This window comes from Tachypleus tridentatus, chromosome 10 (assembly GCF_004210375.1).
Source record: "Tachypleus tridentatus isolate NWPU-2018 chromosome 10, ASM421037v1, whole genome shotgun sequence".
In the NCBI taxonomy this organism is placed as follows: Eukaryota; Metazoa; Arthropoda; class Merostomata; order Xiphosura; family Limulidae; genus Tachypleus; species Tachypleus tridentatus.
Window position 1 is genome coordinate 28,713,899 of NC_134834.1, and position 17,323 is coordinate 28,731,221.

The window sequence follows — 17,323 nt, forward strand, 5'->3', positions numbered from 1 at the left end:
ACATGAAACTGTACATAGAAAGAAAATATGCATTGACATAAGCCTGTTTGTTTATATGTACATAAATATAGACATCTTTACATCAGGGCCCACTGCAAATAAATTAACTATGACATACTGACGAACAATTTTATGGCTTTCTTGTTTTGTGGGTTCGGATTGACGGTTTTCAAGTTTGCTCCAAGTTTGATTGGTTCGTTAAAGTTTGACCATCCTATTAGAGAAAAAAAAGTCACATACATTTATAATAAAAGTTATTATAGTGAAACCACATTTAAGTTAATATGCATGTCTTGCTTCTTAAACCAATAAAAAAAGGTATATTTGTTACAGATACATGATTGGTTGTTTTGTTGGGTTTTTTGCATATTATTTATAAGAAAGGGATCTACTTGAACAATCCATCTGACATTTCACTTTCTTTCTTGAAGTGAGTGTATAAAGGTTTAACTCATTGAATAGAGAACATTTTAAGGAAGGAACAAATTATACACTAGTCTCGACGTAACTTAGTACCGTCAAGAAACAGCCTTTTTCTTTTGTTTTTTTATAAAGGTATTGCTCGGATTATCTCATGAGAAATAATTACTTTTATGTCAGTAATTAAATGGGAGAACAATTTTACGTATAGAAAATAGTTAGCAAATGACTGCAGTGAAAAATCGGTTTTAAAATGTCGAGATTAGAAATGCGTTAATTCTCACTTTTGGAAAAAATATAAAACATCACCTTGTGCGGGCTGTGGTGAAAAATATATCGAGTCCTAATTCCAGTTTTACTTAGAAGTTTCAGGCCCGGCATGGCCAAGTGTGTTAAGGCGTTCGACTCGTAATCCGAGGGTCGCGGGTTCGAATCCCGGTTGCACCAAAGATGCTCGCCCTTTCAGCCGTGGGGGCGTTATAATGTGACGGTCAATCCCACTATTCGTTGGTAAAATAGTAGCCCAAGAGTTGGCGGAGGGTGGTGATAACAAGCTGCCTCCCCTCTCGTCTTACACTGCTAAATTAGGGACGAATAGCACAGATAGCCCTCGTGTAGCTTTGCGCGAAATACAAAACAAACAAACATTAGCAACGACAGTGTTAAAACTGCAATATCCCTCGTTACCAGTTGTTCGTTTCTCTTTACCAACAACAGGGTTAAACAACGGTTTTTCCTGAATATCAAATTTCAGTTTCTCTTTACCAACAACAGGGTTAAACAACGGTTTTTCTTGAATATCAAATTTCAGTTTTCCTTTAGCAACGACAGAGTTTAAACTCAATTGCACACAGACAAGATCTTAATAGATCAGAAATAATGAGAGAAGTTCTGGAGAACAAATACTTTATTTGCAACTCATCACTGAAGCTTTGCTATTTATATACATGCAAGTTGTCTTAGTAACGAGAACGTTTTAACAACAACCATAAATACAGCAATTTTAACTCAGTAAATCGGGTTGTATAGACACCAACTACATACACACTGTACAACTGATCAAATTTCGTCAACGAAATCAAGAAACAAAAAATCAATCATCGATTTCTTATTTATAACAATAATATCTGTTTATGTTTGTCACATCATGTAAACGAGCCAACAGTTCAAGTTGATTTGAAGATATGCCAAATTCGTTTCGGTGACTATTTAATACCAGGCAAGACAACATTTTATTAAATCTTTTAAATAACACTGATACAGTAAAATATTGAAACACATGGTATGACACAACAACACACCAATAAAAATGTATTAAAATCTTATGCCTGTTTCAATAAAAGCAATACGTTGCTTCTTCGAAAACAGTTTAAATTGGAATAATTAAACTGGTTTTACGTTACAACTTCTGTCTTTCCTAAACGATCTAGTTTTTCAAAGATAACATATTTCACAAATTTCTGCGTTATTGTCTCATTTAATTACAACCTTCATCTTAATTTCTCTTCGAGAATAACATCGTTTCGAATGGAATGCTTTTGAGAAATGTGTCCATTTTTCAGATATAAAACGTTCGAATCGAAAATGAATAATTCAACTTATTTATACAGGAATCGCCCATCACATTCTACATCAAACCAACTTTTCTGAGCTGGCACAAGAGATAGAAAAAGTCAACAGTTTTGAATTTATACAGAAAGTAAACTTGTTTTCTTTTGGCTTCTCTGCGTGTTAATACGTAAGTGAAACGAGTCAATTTCATCATCTGAAAACATAGAAATATCACACAGAAAGAGGGCTGAAAACATGGTTCTGAGTCAATGTATTTAATAACATTTAGCTTGTTTTAAAGCATTTAAGGCTTGTCTTATGTTTCTCACATTTTTTAATGCTAATAAATACCAGTGAAAGAGAATATACAGCATATAATCAAGATTGCATCCAGAAAGTGTTTATAAAGATTATTCCTTATATTTCAAACAGGTTCTTTGTAATCAAAAGTTATTCCTCTTAATAGATCCAAACGACAAGTTTTCTATTACACTAAGAATTATATTTATTTAATTTGGTGATAAAACTTTAAGTAAAACAGTTTTATATATATATATATATATCGTTTGATTTTTTTTGAAGGGGTGAGAAAACATTACTGCACACGACTAATCAATCTAAATGGCAAGAAGTCCTACCCCTCATTAACAATTATGATATGAGAAAAAGATAAGTGAAAAAGTACTTATCTTCAATGATCCTGGCACGTTCTCCCCTATTAATGAAAAAAATATATGAAAAGCTAAGAAAGCATAACAATTAAAGTAAGCATATTTTCAATATATAGTGGCTCTAATGCATTTTGTTTTTCATTTGCTATTACTGTAAGCGAAATTGTGTTTTATTCTCCAGTTTGACTTCATTAAACATTCCTTTTTTATGTCTCAGTTATTTGATTATACTATTTCTCTGTGATCTCTCTTGTTTCCTTCAGAATAAAGAATATTTCTCAGAGCCCCCTTTTGAGGGGGAAGGATGATATTCCTAATTATTACTAGAGTTTTTTTCATTGAATCTATATGGACTTTTATAAATATTGTCATTCTTTCTTTACAGTTGATCAAACCGAATGACGTTTTAACATCAAATGGATATAGATTTAATAGAATTATTTAAGTATAAATGTTGGGAGTTTAGTCACCGTTTATCGTAAAGTCATATACTAAATGTATTGACTGCCCTTGTTCTGAAACAAAGGAAGAGCATTATGTCGTTCACAAGTTGACCTTGGTGTATTCCCAATTAAGTTTTTGTTTTGGAATATTCGCGCAAAACTACTTAAGGAGATATCCGCGCATAGCTATCCGTTGTTTTGAAGTGATATAACAGAGGGAAAAATCTCCCACTGCTTGAACTTTTCTTCTCTGACAAGTAATAGGATTTAGCTGTCACTCCAATAACAGAGGGCATTTTTACGACAACGGGCTGTGAACCATGAATCCTATGAATCACATCCTATGCACGCTAGCCACTAAGCCACATCTGTCCAACTGTGAATGAAAAAGTGAGTTTAAGGTATATTATGAGTGGTTAATATTGAATTGTGTTACCAATTAGCCACACCTACTCATTTCCATTTAAATTCCCCCATAAAGCTTAGAATAGCTTTGAAGCCTAATTAGGCTTTAAGTGAATTGATGAACTACAATAACTAACAACCATTTTAATTAAATTAATATTATATATCACGCATGAACTTTTGGCTATTCTATCCGTACATCTGCCAAAAATGGCAATAATAAACTTCGTACGAAGCGCCATCTTACGAAACTCTATTTTATTAGGAATTCAATTAAAACTCAGCTGTCTGTTAACATACGTCTAAAAAAAAAAAACAACGAAGTGATAAACAGAAGAAAAAAGGAAATAATCCAAACTTTCAAGCACCGATCGTAAAGAAGGTAAAACTGTGAGAAAATTTAGATTTTTTTTTCAATTGGTTTTCTTCTCATGCCGTACTGTTTCTGATAAAGGTTTTCTTTTCATGCCGTACTGTTTCTGATAAATTGCATTTCACTTGTCGAATATTTCGAACGCTTTAGGTTAAAAAATGTCAAGGCTTTCGTTTTCAAAGATGGCATGAGCGTGAAAAAATGTAATCAACTGAGATAAAAATAGTTTGTTATTAAAATAGAACTAAATACTTTTCATAGAATTATAATTATTCTTATGGAAAGAGCGCAATTATTTTCTAAACCTTTAACTGAGATCGTTTTGCACAACAACCACTAAATAACAACTTGCGATTAAAACCGTCTTTTTAAAGCAGTGATGGGTTTTACGAATACGTTCTAAATCTTAGATAACATAAAACTGTTTTATTACGTTAAGATTTAGAGCTCGGAAAGAGGAGAGGAAATTATTTGCTTTTTTTCTTTTCTTTTCTGTTATCACATTCCGAAAATTCAGTCATACGGCGTTGGCCGAATCCTTATAAACACAAGAACATTTTCTCTGATTATAGGTAATATATTCTTAATCACAGCTTGATCATGGTTCTTTTATGGGTACATCTAAAAGCAGATGAAAAATGGTTCCCCGCTATAATTGCTTACATACATAAAATATATATTGATCGATACGAGTTTATAATTCTGAGATAAGCATCTTGGACTGAGAATCTGAGAGCCTATGGCTTACATGCCGTTAGAGTTAAATTGCGTTATGCACTTTGGGGCCGTAGGCACGTTATAAGAGTGACTATCAATCCAAAATTATGGACGGCTAGCGCAGGTAGTCCTTGTGTATGTAGCTTTACGCGAACATCCGAAGAAAAACCTCCCATCATTGGGAATAAGGCTAAAAACAGTTCACACATGTTTTGTTAAAAGAAACAAATATTTCTGTTTCTCCCATTTTTCGTCCTTCTGGTGTACAGCCCTTACTATGCTATATTCTTTTGTCCATTAAATTATGAGCTAAGAACGAGTGAGAGCCAGAACCGTACATCATCAAAGGATATATAACACACGTATTAATCATTATGTTTCGTATCCGTGTTAAGTGTATTTATTTATCTTACAGTCACTTTTCAGAGGGAATATTCTTTCATAGTTCAAAGGATTGCTTTCCGAAAAATAAAAAAGAAAAGAAGGTAGACACGTGTAGCATCGTTGGTCAAAACTTTACTTACTGTTCATTTCTCTCTTTTGTTGGTATCAAAGAGCCCTTGGTTAAAAGAAAGTAATGTCATAACAAATTAGCCCCTCCTAAAGCACAATTATTCGATCAGAAGAGACAATCGTGTAACACCGCTGAGGGCGGTGTCATATTGGTGACTGACATTTTTGGCCCAAAGTTTACACGTAATGCTAATTGTCACGCCTACTTTTGGTTGGCGAAAACGTATCACCACCAGGGGCGGCATGTAATCAGGATGGCCTGTATAGGGGAAGAAATTGACTGGGAAGCCTTGCTCAGGCATAAAGAGAACTGGGCCCATGTTCTCCTTATCTACATCGGTGTCACCCTGGCAGTCAATGAAGGCGAACGCGGGGTTGTATCCGTGGCGAAGTTCCTTTGGTAAATATCTAGTGAGTTCTAGATCTCTGGTACTGTATGGTTGTGGTTCCCAGCCAGTAATATTTGGGAACTGAAGAAAAATACATGGACTTCCGTCTCGATAGCCGAAGAAGTTGCTAACCCGACAGTCTGGCGATATCTGACTGATATCGAAAAGACACGCATATCCTTCCGGTGGCAGTTGTCCAAAGCATTCCGTTCTGTTTCGCTTAACGTTATGTTTTGCGTCGTAGTTAGACATTAACCTGCTCAGTTCGTTGACGAGATTAGGCCAGTCTGCACCCTCGTGAGGAAGACTTCCATGTCGAAAACGGATTAGTTGATAGCGCCCTTTTGGTCTCGGATGTACCATCATCAGACGTGGTGTGATGTTCTGATATGTTTCTGACGAGTCTTCCATTGCCAAAAGTGTAACGATCAAAACGACAGTGATCAGTAGAATGGCCACCAGGACAGCTATCCACCACATAACTCGTGGTTTAGACAACCAGGAACGAAACCCTTTAACCCTAACTTCGTTACCAGATCCAGCAGCTCCGTCCTTTTCTTTAGCTTCTATAGCAACTGCCACATCTACGTTTTCAGCTTTAAGCGGAATGTCGTCTGTAGCTTCAGCTCCCTTCTTTCCGTCCATGTTTTCCATCACAAATGCTTCTCTGTTTTCGTTTCTGCTTTTGTCCGTCATTCGAACTGCTATCTTTACTTCGAAACTATAATCGCAAATTTGCGAGAGAGAGAAAACAAAAACTTTTTTTTCCGAGCTATTTCCTTAAACGTTTTTTTTCTGTGAGGAAGTTTTCTTCCTGAAAGGAAAAGTAAAATGTTAAAATATAAAAGTAATAAAAACATTTTTTACTTGAAAATATATCTCTTTCATTTTAAAAATCTAACAAAAAATTCTGATATAACTGTGCAATTTATTATAAAAATATAAAGATATCTCGTGACATTCTAACTATTTTTAGATACAGAAGCACTACACTAGCGCCTCGTAACGGCAGATAGTACCCTCTAAATGTTGTGCAATTTATCTTGAGAGATAATTTTTAATTATTAAAGCAATCCAAATATTTTAATTCTGTTTCTACTTTTAGCATATTTCATGCTATAAGTATTATTTCTGTGGGGCAATAAATGTAACAAATAGATACTTATCCATTTTATCTTTTATTATAAAATTATCTTTTCAATAAAATAAAAAAAATCGACATGTACTTCAGTTTTCGAAACTATATTTCTTTATCCCACAGGATATTAAACCAAATAAACGTATTTAAAGCCACAATCTTTGGATATGAAATTTATTATTAACTGATTAGTCAAAAAAAAATGTTTGTCTCTGCACAAGTGCAGTACATTGAAGTGTTGTCTTAATACATTTACATTGTTTCTTGTGGGACATTTTCTTATGGCCACGCGCAAAGCCACCTTGCATGACTTGCTAGCTCTTGAAAATGTTTTCCAACAAGGTTCCATGACCTTCTAGTTTCTGAAATTGTTGTCCAATGAGATTGTCAGATATCGTTAAAGTTCAACCTCGATGTAAATGATATGGGAGCTCAGTGTCATGAATTATTGGTTGTCTCTAAGTAACCTGTCTGATGTCCAGTTCCTCATTGCGTTGGAGGAATTATCGCAACGGATTCCCTTTTTTTTGTAGTATTATTTCTGTGGTCCGTTGACAGGCTATTCATAAATCAGTGAACAGACAGTTCAGTAACTAACATGATGTTTTTTTGATAGCACTATACAAGGTTACAATTCAAATGTCACTTTGTCATACATCTTACTTTTGTTCTTAAATTCTTTTATCTCAGTCGAAAAAATTAGGAACTATATCAAAGAGTGTGGAACATCAGAAGAGCTTTCGATTTTTCCCTTCACAAGAGCTGAAATCATGTCATGAACTGAAATTATCATGTGCCAAAAGTCAATGGCTTGGAGTTCGTTGAATAAAAACACAACAACCAAAGAAATGGGATCTTCTTATGGATTTGTTTGGCAACATCTGCTCCATGAAGAAACAGCGTAACGCTCGCTTTTCATGAATACATTGGACATTCCGAGCTCGATTATTCCATGTGTATCCATTTCTCATGGTCAACTATTTACCTTGTGTTTATGAAACATCCATCACATGTCTTGCAAGACAGTTGAATAACTCCATCTTGTTGTCAGTACCTTAAAGAACTCCTTGACAGTTTTCAGGAAGCGCATTAATACCAACCACTTGCCTCCTAACGCCTTTCCCTCTTTTACTTGTAATTGCGGTATTTAGGACTACGTCAACACTTTTAAAGTGCTGCAGCTGACGGTTCATGCTTGACATGAATACTTCCAGTTCATGGTTAGAAAATATTTGCACCTAGTTGGTTGATTACTACTGCACCATCAATGCCCTTTACGTCGACATTTGGTGCACCTATGTGAGGTGCTATAAAACCTTCTAAACTTTCTATTAGGTACGCTTTTGTTTCAAAACAAATTTGCCTTTAATGAGCCACTAGGGGCATTGGTGCAGTATTTCCATGTCTAAAAATAGTCAGAAAATGACAAGACGTCATTGTGTTAGGTTTCATGGTTTTTCGTATAACGTAAAGTTCTTGTAACATCTTTCAGAATCCAATGGACTCTAAGCATGTTTACACTCCAGTACCTACCATTTCATTAATTATCATTGAATATAATCTTGTCTTTTAGTCAAAAACAATATTGATAGTATGAAGTGTCGCTTTTATTGTTTTTTGTTGTTTTCATTTTATAGCTCTTTTAGTAAATGAAAAACAAACAAACAATGACAAAACGGAACAATGAAACATTGTATTAGTTAAGCCTTGAAAATTTAACTGCACAATACACCTCGCTCACAAATTAAAACAAATAATGACAAAACGGAACAATGAAACATTGTATTAGTTAAGCCTTGAATAATTAGCTGCACAATACACCTCGCTCACAAATTAAAACAAACAATGACAAAACGGAACAATGAAACATTGTATTAGTTAAGCCTTGAATAATTAACTGCACAATACACCTCGCTCACAAATTAAAATTAACCGTGAAGCAGTTCCCTGTTTATGACTTCGAAACTGAGTCATCCTTATATATTGGAGTTAGTCTGTTTTTCATATATGCCTAGAAAGTACACTTCAATATTTATTTTTAAAAAGTAATGAAGTACACGATTCACTCTAATAAAGAAAAATAGCTGTGATCATTCAAGCGTGATGTATGCCTCAACACATGTTAAAAACAGAAGCACTGCATGCTTTCAGACAAACGAAGCACTGCATAAAGTGTCGTTTATCATTCCGAGCTCTCAAACAAAACATCTTATGTGTGAACTGCACTCATCATGTTATTGTTTTACCACGTAGGGTTTTCGTTATATATTCTCAACACATACGTTTTGTAATATTTGTCAGAAATAGCAAGAGCTAGATACATTATGTTTAGATAAATTATTTACATAATCTTGTGGTTGGTTCTTCACTTTGGTTTGCCAAATGAATCTAAGCATTTATTCTACACTTGATGACTCTTATAGAAAATCTCGCGAAAATTGTTAAAATATGTTATGCAACGAACTACGCGAAGCAAATCACAAATTTATGACCAGCAATACTGCAGCTACCACTATAAAGAATTGTTATAGTTTACGTCAGATCGAAGTGACTTCATATGATGAGATTTTCCTCTTCGTGTTTTTATGTCACAGGAACGAAATTGAGAAACTCATAAAGACAAGCTTCGAGTACTTTTATACCTTATAGGAACTGGTTAAATTATCATCTGTTGTTATTCTGCATGATGTCTTATAAAACCAAAATCACCAAGATTTGTTCTTCGGTTTCCATATCAACTAAATGATTTATTCTACACCATGAGACGCTGTTTGTTTGTTTTAATTTCGCGGAAAGCTACTCAAGGGCTATCTGCACTAGCCGTCCCTAATTTAGCAGTGTAAGACTAGAGGGAAGGCAGCTAGTCACCACCACCCACCGTCAACTCTGGGTTTGCATCCCCATCACACCAAACATGCTCGCCCTTTCAACTGTGGGGGCGTTATAATGTGACATTCAATCCCACTATTCGTTGGTAAAAGAGTAGCCCCAGAGTTGGCGGTGGGTGGTGATGACTAGCTACCTTCCCTCTAGTCTTACACTGCTAAATTAGGAGCGGCTAGGGCAGATAGCCCTCGTGTAGCTTTGCGAGAAATTCAAAAGCAAACAAACAAGTACTTGTGTTACATTTGCAAGCTCTGTTGTTGTGTCTGTAAATTATTGTATTATCTCGGAAATTCTTGTATTAGATTGTAACATTTTGTATTATTTCAATTAATTGCTGTATATTTTTACTTATTGAGCTAAAGTAACCCTTGGGTCGGACGTCTCTAAAAAATTTCAACTAAGTGATCATAGCACATGGCATATGTCATTTTGAAAGAAACTGTTAGATATTGTGACCAAAATCCGTGTCAAACGATCGCTAGAGAGTTTCAAGATTTATGTGTCTGATGGCTGAAGTAGCGTGCAAGAAGAAAAAGGGAAACAGATGTGACTTCTATGTTTCGACTCTCGTCTGACCAAGAACACTATATCTACTTTAGAAACCTTACGAGGGCGAAATGAATCTATTTATCATTGTAATACAGTGACCACTTATACATTTAAAAACACAATTTTCTTTTCTTTTTCAGCTGTGAAATCAAACACATTTTCAATACACTACTATATTTATTTGTTTCAAAGAAAGATGGCGTGTTCCATAATTTATGTCTCAAATAGGAAACCACAAACGACGTTGAAGATAGATCATTGACATAGAGAAAAAAAAGACATCTAAACACTTTTATAAAAGGACGATTCTGATAATTATTAAACAAAATATCAATGGTTTATTTTAAATAACTTAAATGCATGTGCAAACACTACTGTATTCGTTACAACAACAATATACTTAATTCATAAGAGTATAGTCAAGCTGATTCAGTTGGATAACTGAGAAAGAAGTAATCACAGCCTTCACTGTAGGCAGACTTAAAGAAAGTGTTTTATTTTAATTTTAGGAAAAGGAAAATAATTGAGGGTTTTCGAACTATGATTTTTGTGTACAAACATTAAGCATGAGATTTGAACACGTTTCCTAAAATGAATTCAAAGGTTTACGGTGTAGTGGTCAAATTCCTAACCAAGCTAATCTATAATGTTGTAGTAAAAAATTCAGTATAAGTAATAAAACTACCGCAGTATTTTCTATTTGCGTTGTTGTTCATCAAGTATGAATTATTCACTCTTCGTACTCATGTCCAGAATTTTAAATCGAACAATTTCTAGCTGGAACAGGCTTTCTAACTTCATTCATCTACCTTTGTTTCTAGATCCACACCTAGTGTTCAAAAAATTTCAAAATGTTCAGTATTCTCAATCTTTGTGGAGCATTAAAAGAATTATTATTTTGTCCGGCATGGTTAGGGAGGGTGCTCGACTTGCGGGTTCAAATCAGCTGTGAGGTCATCATCTGTGACGGTCAATCCCACTATTCGTCAGTAGAAGAGTAGCCCAAGAGTTTACGGTGGGTGGTGATTACTAACTGCATCCCCTCTAGTCTTACAGTGGTAAATGGTAGCCCCCCGCTAGTACAGCGGTATGTCTACGGATTTACAAAGCTAAAATGAGGGGTTCGATTCCCCTCGGTGAACTCTTTGCTATAAGAAAACATTTACCTAACTGGTAAATTAGGAACGGCTAGTGCGAATAGCCTTCGAGTAGCTTTGCGAGAAATTCAACAAACATACAAAAAAAATTATTTTTCTGTTAATGTGAAAAAGAAAACTCACTGGCACGATTTTTTAAAGACTGGTTGTGAAAAATGTAAAATCTAGTTAAAATGGCTTCCATTTTGGCATTGTTTTTCCCTAAAGGATACATCTACAAAAGGAAAGTATTTCGAAGTGGTGTTTATTTGTTTACGAAATTTCGTATCAAGCTACAAGAGAGGCATCTGTACTAGCTGTTCCTAATTCAGAAGTGGTAGACAAGAGAGAAGGCAGCTAGTTAACACCATTCACCACTTACTCTTAGCTACTCTTTACCAATGAATAATGGGATTACCAATCACATTATAACGTTTCACGGTTGAAAGGGCAAGCAAGTTCGAGCACGTGGGGTTAGAGCTCATGACCAAAAGCTTGCGAGTCGAGCTTCCTAATTTCCAGACCTTGCCAGTTCAGGTCAAGTTTCTTTTTTTTTGTTTTTGAATTTCGCGCAAAGCTACACGAGGGCTATCTGCGCTAGCCGTCCCTAATTTAACAGTTGCAGACTAGAGGAAAAGCAGCTAGTCATCACCATCCACCGCCAACTCTTGGGCTACTCTTTTATAAACGAATAGTGGGATTGACCGTCACATTATAACGCCCTCACGGCTGAAAGGGCGAGCATGTTTGGTGCGACAGGGATGCGAACTCGCGACCCTCAGATTACGAGTCGCATGCCTTAACCCACCTGGTCATACCGGACAACCAGGTCAAGTACAGTACCAATTTTGAACAGCACCGCAAACACCTAGCGACTTGGGTTTGAGGGTTCTCTAGCAAATTTTCAAAATTTATATGTATTCTGATCTTAGCTGGCACGATTTTCTTATTCTTCTTAGTTGATAATGTACTTCTATTTTTCAAGCATATTATCTCTACAATAATTGAGAAGGGACATCGATTGATAAAAATATATAAAATCCCATTTTTCTAGTCATTTTCAGTCTTCCCCGCTGGTACAGTGGTAAGGCTACGGATTTACAATGTTAAAATGAGGGGTTCCATTCCCCTCGGTGGACTCAGCAGATAGCCCAATGTGGCTTGACTATAAGAAAACACAAACACATTCTCCATTCCAAAACTCATTTCTTATAGCTCATAATACTAGTGTCTCCTTTCCATTCCCATGTAATCTGTTTGATTATAAATGTACTATTAGAGAGGCACTATTAGCAATATCCTGACCTATATATATTTTCTCCCCGAAGCCCCCTAGTGGCACAGCGGTATGTTGCAGACTCCCATGCTAGAAACCGGGTTTCGATACCCGTGGTGGGCAAAGCACAGATAGCCCATTGTATAGCTTTGTACTTAATTCCAAATAACCAAACCTTCCCTATATGAGTCGTTTCTCTTTTGAGGTCTGAATAACTCGTTGTTAAATTGAAATCTATAATGCGTTATCTGCTATGTTTATCGCGAGGAATCGAGCCTCAGATTTTAGCATCATAAGTCCGTAAAGTTACCACTGTTCCACCAGGGAATGCCTAACTAAACAGCGATGATTACAATGAAGTATTTTAAATTAATCTAACACCCGTAATTCTTCCATAAAACGTTTGACTCGCAAAAAACAAGCACCCAAGACTCTGCTTTATCTAAGTTGATAATATTCCAGCCAAATAAATAACACAGCTTGGCATTACTCACATCGCACCATTCTGTTCATGTACTGTAAAACTGAATTTATATTTTAGTTTCACTCTCAATTCATCTAAGAATCATCTCCGACCGAAATGAATAGAAAATGATGTGGTGAATTAGGTGTCAATCTGTTTGCGCTAAACCAGAACGTTCGAGCGTTTTGAATGCATATGATCAATATTTTAATTTGAGATAAAAATATGTAAAGAAAATTAGCATCAAATCCCAGGGAAGACCAGAGAATGATAGGATTATATTCTGTTATTAGCTTTTTTATACTTATTAATATACAATAATGTACACTTTATTGATTTATTCAATATATATATATATATATCTAAGTGAAATTGAAACCCGATAACCCGAGCGCTTTCGAAAGATGGACCTTTCTTCTTTAGGGGCAAAAAGACTTCCAGTTTGCCTCTGAAGAAGAAAGGTCCGCGTTTGGAAAGCGCTCGGGTTGTAGGGTTTCTATTTTATTTTTATCAAGACTTTTTGAACCTACGTGTTTTTAGAACCATGTGTATATATATGTAGACTTATTCTGAGAACTGTAAGGACAGTATATGTATAAGCAAAAATTAAGCAGTGAATAACAGTGAAGAAAAACAAGAGAAACAATATATTAAAAATAAAACAACAGAACTAAAACTGTCATCCACAACAAAATACAAAATTATAAAGCTCATCAAAACAAGCCCAACTTAAATAAAACGAATCCATTATTACGTTGGAAAGACACAAAAAATAATTATACGTTATACATTTGCTATAACAAACAAAACAATTATATTTTATTTATTTTCTTGTCAACACTGTACAACGTATAATTTTTACGTTGGAAAGACACAAAAAATAATTATACGTTATACATTTGCTATAACAAACAAAACAATTATATTTTATTTATTTTCTTGTCAACACTGTACAACGTATAATTTTTACGTTGGAAAGACACAAAAAATAATTATACGTTATACAGTGTTGACAAGAAAATAAAAGAAATATAATTGTTTTGTTTGTTACACAATGCGTTATTTGTGTTCTGCTTACCACGCCTGTCAAAACCCGGTTTCTATCCCTGTGAGTCCACAAACATGCCGCTGTGATACTTGGGGGGGGACAATATACGCGTTAAAGATCTGTGGCAATAGATTCTAAAAGTGTTGGGACTATCTGACATAATGCAAAAAAACACAGATGAAAAAAGAGGGCCATTAGCCAGAAAACTAAACTATGTGGTTAGGTACTAGATGCTATTACGCACAATGTTCCAAAGCCTATTACCTCTCACATCCACTGTTGGTTACTAATTTGTTAATTACCCCTAAAACCATTAACAAGAAGCTAAAGTTAGTATCAGAGTAGTAATATGTTATTACAAATCAATCTTGATTTCTACAACCGTGAAATACTTAACATTCAAAATTATAGTGTTAGGATAAACACAACAGAATCCTTACCAAGATATTTCAATAATAGTTAAACACTCACTCTTCTCCATTAACAAAATCATTCAATTATAAATTATCTTTTTTGAGACATATTTCACTTCTTGTAGTTAAAACTTATGGGCTTAGACATAAATGCACCTCTTTAAAGTATATGAAATTCTGTCACAGAAGAATTTTGCGGTGAAGGGTCACGATTTTACATAAGTAGGTCTTGTATCTCTGATGTGTCTACGAATCAAAATTATTTTAACATTCATCTACTTAAGATACAACTCGAGTATTTTCACTAGAGTTGCTCTCAAATCATCTAAATAATGTCTAATTATTTATTTGAAGAACAGTTAATTACAGTATTGTTTAATGAATGGTGTCATCAAAATGTCCAGACTAATGCCAGGTTGTATATCGAAAGGTTCTCAGATGGAAGTCATCCTTCACATCATATGATAGGAAATGTGTTTCAGCGGCTGCGTACTACAAGCTCATTTACGTATATATCCCTTGCGGACAAACCAGGAACAGCAATAAATATTGACAATTAAACTTCCATACTAGCAACTATTATGATTGGGCAGTTATTTACGATTTCATGATAATTTTAAGGTCTTTACCTCACATGCATTTATGTTTATAAATGTCGCTGTTATGAGGTTAATTTAGTAATTATATTTAAAATATTTTAGTTATTATAGTCTATACCTATGCAACTGTCACCTTAGTATGTCATCCACAGTAATTAAAGATAGATCAAAGGGCATGACATTCAAGTTTAACTTGAATGACCTTAGTGATAGTGACATAGTGTAGGCTTACCACACCTCATTCCATAGCACTAAAAATTATTTTCCAATACCTCTCCATTTCTGAATTATTTGTCTGTTAATGGACTTCAGTGTCACCTGAATGATTATTAATAACGTATACGGATAAGGGAATAGCCTACATCTACTAAGTTGGCCAAACTTCGAGAAATATTGTTAGGATTATGGCCGAAAATATCGGTAATAGTAAAAGTACCTAAATGTGAAATCAATGCATCAGTTAACCTGATTTAAACAGAAATTAATGATAAGTATTATATATTTCATTGATATCAAACGAGCATTTAAAAATAATAATATTGAAACAAAAAGAAATTAACTATGAGTTAGTAGTGCAAAAATGATATATGCGTGGACGTTTCTGTACAAGAGCACTGATGTTCTAGCAGCTTTGTAAACGTTATCGGAAGACACGAGCGAGGAAATAAAACAGTACTAAAGCCGAGGCTTAAGATACTCAAGATTAAGAGGATGAAAGTGGCTGAAAAATAGATACGAAACTCAGAGAATTAGAAGTAAAAACAAAAGGAGTAATAAAATACCTACACTAGCAAGAACTACTTCCAAGTCTCACGGTGGCTCCTTTTGTGGAAGTGTAAACGTTAAAAATCGAAATTCGTATCTCTATCACTATGAGAGGCGCAGTCCATATGGACTTAGCGGGATTTTTTGAAGAGTAAAATGAAATAACAGTAATAGTATCAACGTATAGCAAGAAACAAAAAGAACCTTTAAGTTTAACATGTGGCGAAGAAAGAATTTTCTGCGAAACAAGGATAAGAGCCAAAGCAAAGGAGGTCATCGAAAAGGCTGAATGTGAAAACAAGCCACCAAAGAAAGCATATTAAGATAGGATCTCCAATGGACTTCAATGAATCGCTCCGCCGATCTGAGTGATTGGCATGTTGTATGAGAACATCTCATAGTTAAAGATTCGGTGGTGCAGCAAGCCTAATCTTCAGTGATTAATCTATAATCATCATATAAAAAACAAATACCTCTACAAGTGTATGAATAAAACCGATTATTGGAGAGCTTCTCCAGTTAACATTATTGTTATCTGTTTCAAAACATAGACGTTATTAGAAAACATAATATATCAACGACGAACACAACCATCAATGATTAGAATATGAACGAAATTCATGGCCCGACATGGCCAGGTGGGTTAAGGCGTTCGACTCGTAATCTGAGGGTCGCGGGTTCGAATCCCGGTCGCATCAAACATGCTTGCCCTTTCAGCCGTGAGGGCGTTATAATGTGACGGTCAATCCCACTATTCGTTGGTGAAAGAATAGACCAAGAGTTAGCGGTGGGTGGTTATGACTAGCTGCCTTTCCTCTAGTCTTACACTGATAAATTAGGGACGGCTAGCACAGATAGCCCTCGAGTAGCTTTGTGCGAAATTCAAAAAAGCAAACGAAATGTATATTAAAGAACTGAAAACTGTTAAATATTATATATGTTTCTACGTAGCTCCTACAGTTAAAAAATAAACTAAAATGTTATTATTTACTCTTACAGTTCAGTAAAAACGCTTTAGTTACGTATAGATTTTTATATTTGTACAGAAGTTTTGTTCATAGCTACTTATAGGCTAGCTGTGGAAAGCCTTTCCCTTGAGCTGGTAGATTAGACGAAGTCAATAAATACCGTTAGCTTCTCCTTCCTAAAAGTCTGTTTCGCTGAATTTTGCACAAAGCTAATCGGGGTCTATCTGCATTAGCCGTGTCTAATTTGAAAATGATAAACTAAACTGAAAGCAGCTAGTGAACGCTACTCAACTTTAACTCTCAGATACTTTTTAACCAACGATAATAAAGGGGTGTCGACCGTCACATTACAACGCCCCGCAGCTGAAATAGAGAGTACGTTCAATGACGGAATTCGGATTTGAGATCCGAAGGTTACGAGTCGAGTACTCTAACTACAAGACCATTCCGAGCCTTTGTCTAACCTTACAATGAGACCTGCTCTTATTGGAGCAGCCATGGCATAGGCCTAAAGTGCTGAGCGCATTTTGGCAACAACGATAGCACGCTAATCACCAGATTGCACTCGTCTTAGTTAGGGGTAAAAAGGAATTTATTTTA

At 35.2% G+C, this 17,323-nt stretch overlaps 1 protein-coding gene across 3 annotated transcripts in view; it reads right to left on the minus strand.

The window, feature by feature from the left end:
• Window positions 1-1,318: 1,318 nt before the first annotated feature.
• The window catches only part of LOC143228954 (sodium/potassium-transporting ATPase subunit beta-like), a 161,551-nt gene continuing 145,546 nt past the window's right edge, over window positions 1,319-17,323 (minus strand). For all 3 annotated transcript variants that reach the window (XM_076460471.1, XM_076460469.1, XM_076460470.1), the window contains one exon: window positions 1,319-6,296. In XM_076460471.1, coding sequence (XP_076316586.1) covers window positions 5,192-6,178 — 987 coding nt within the window. In that variant the 5' untranslated portion in view covers window positions 6,179-6,296 and the 3' untranslated portion in view covers window positions 1,319-5,191. The remainder of the gene's footprint in view (window positions 6,297-17,323) is intronic.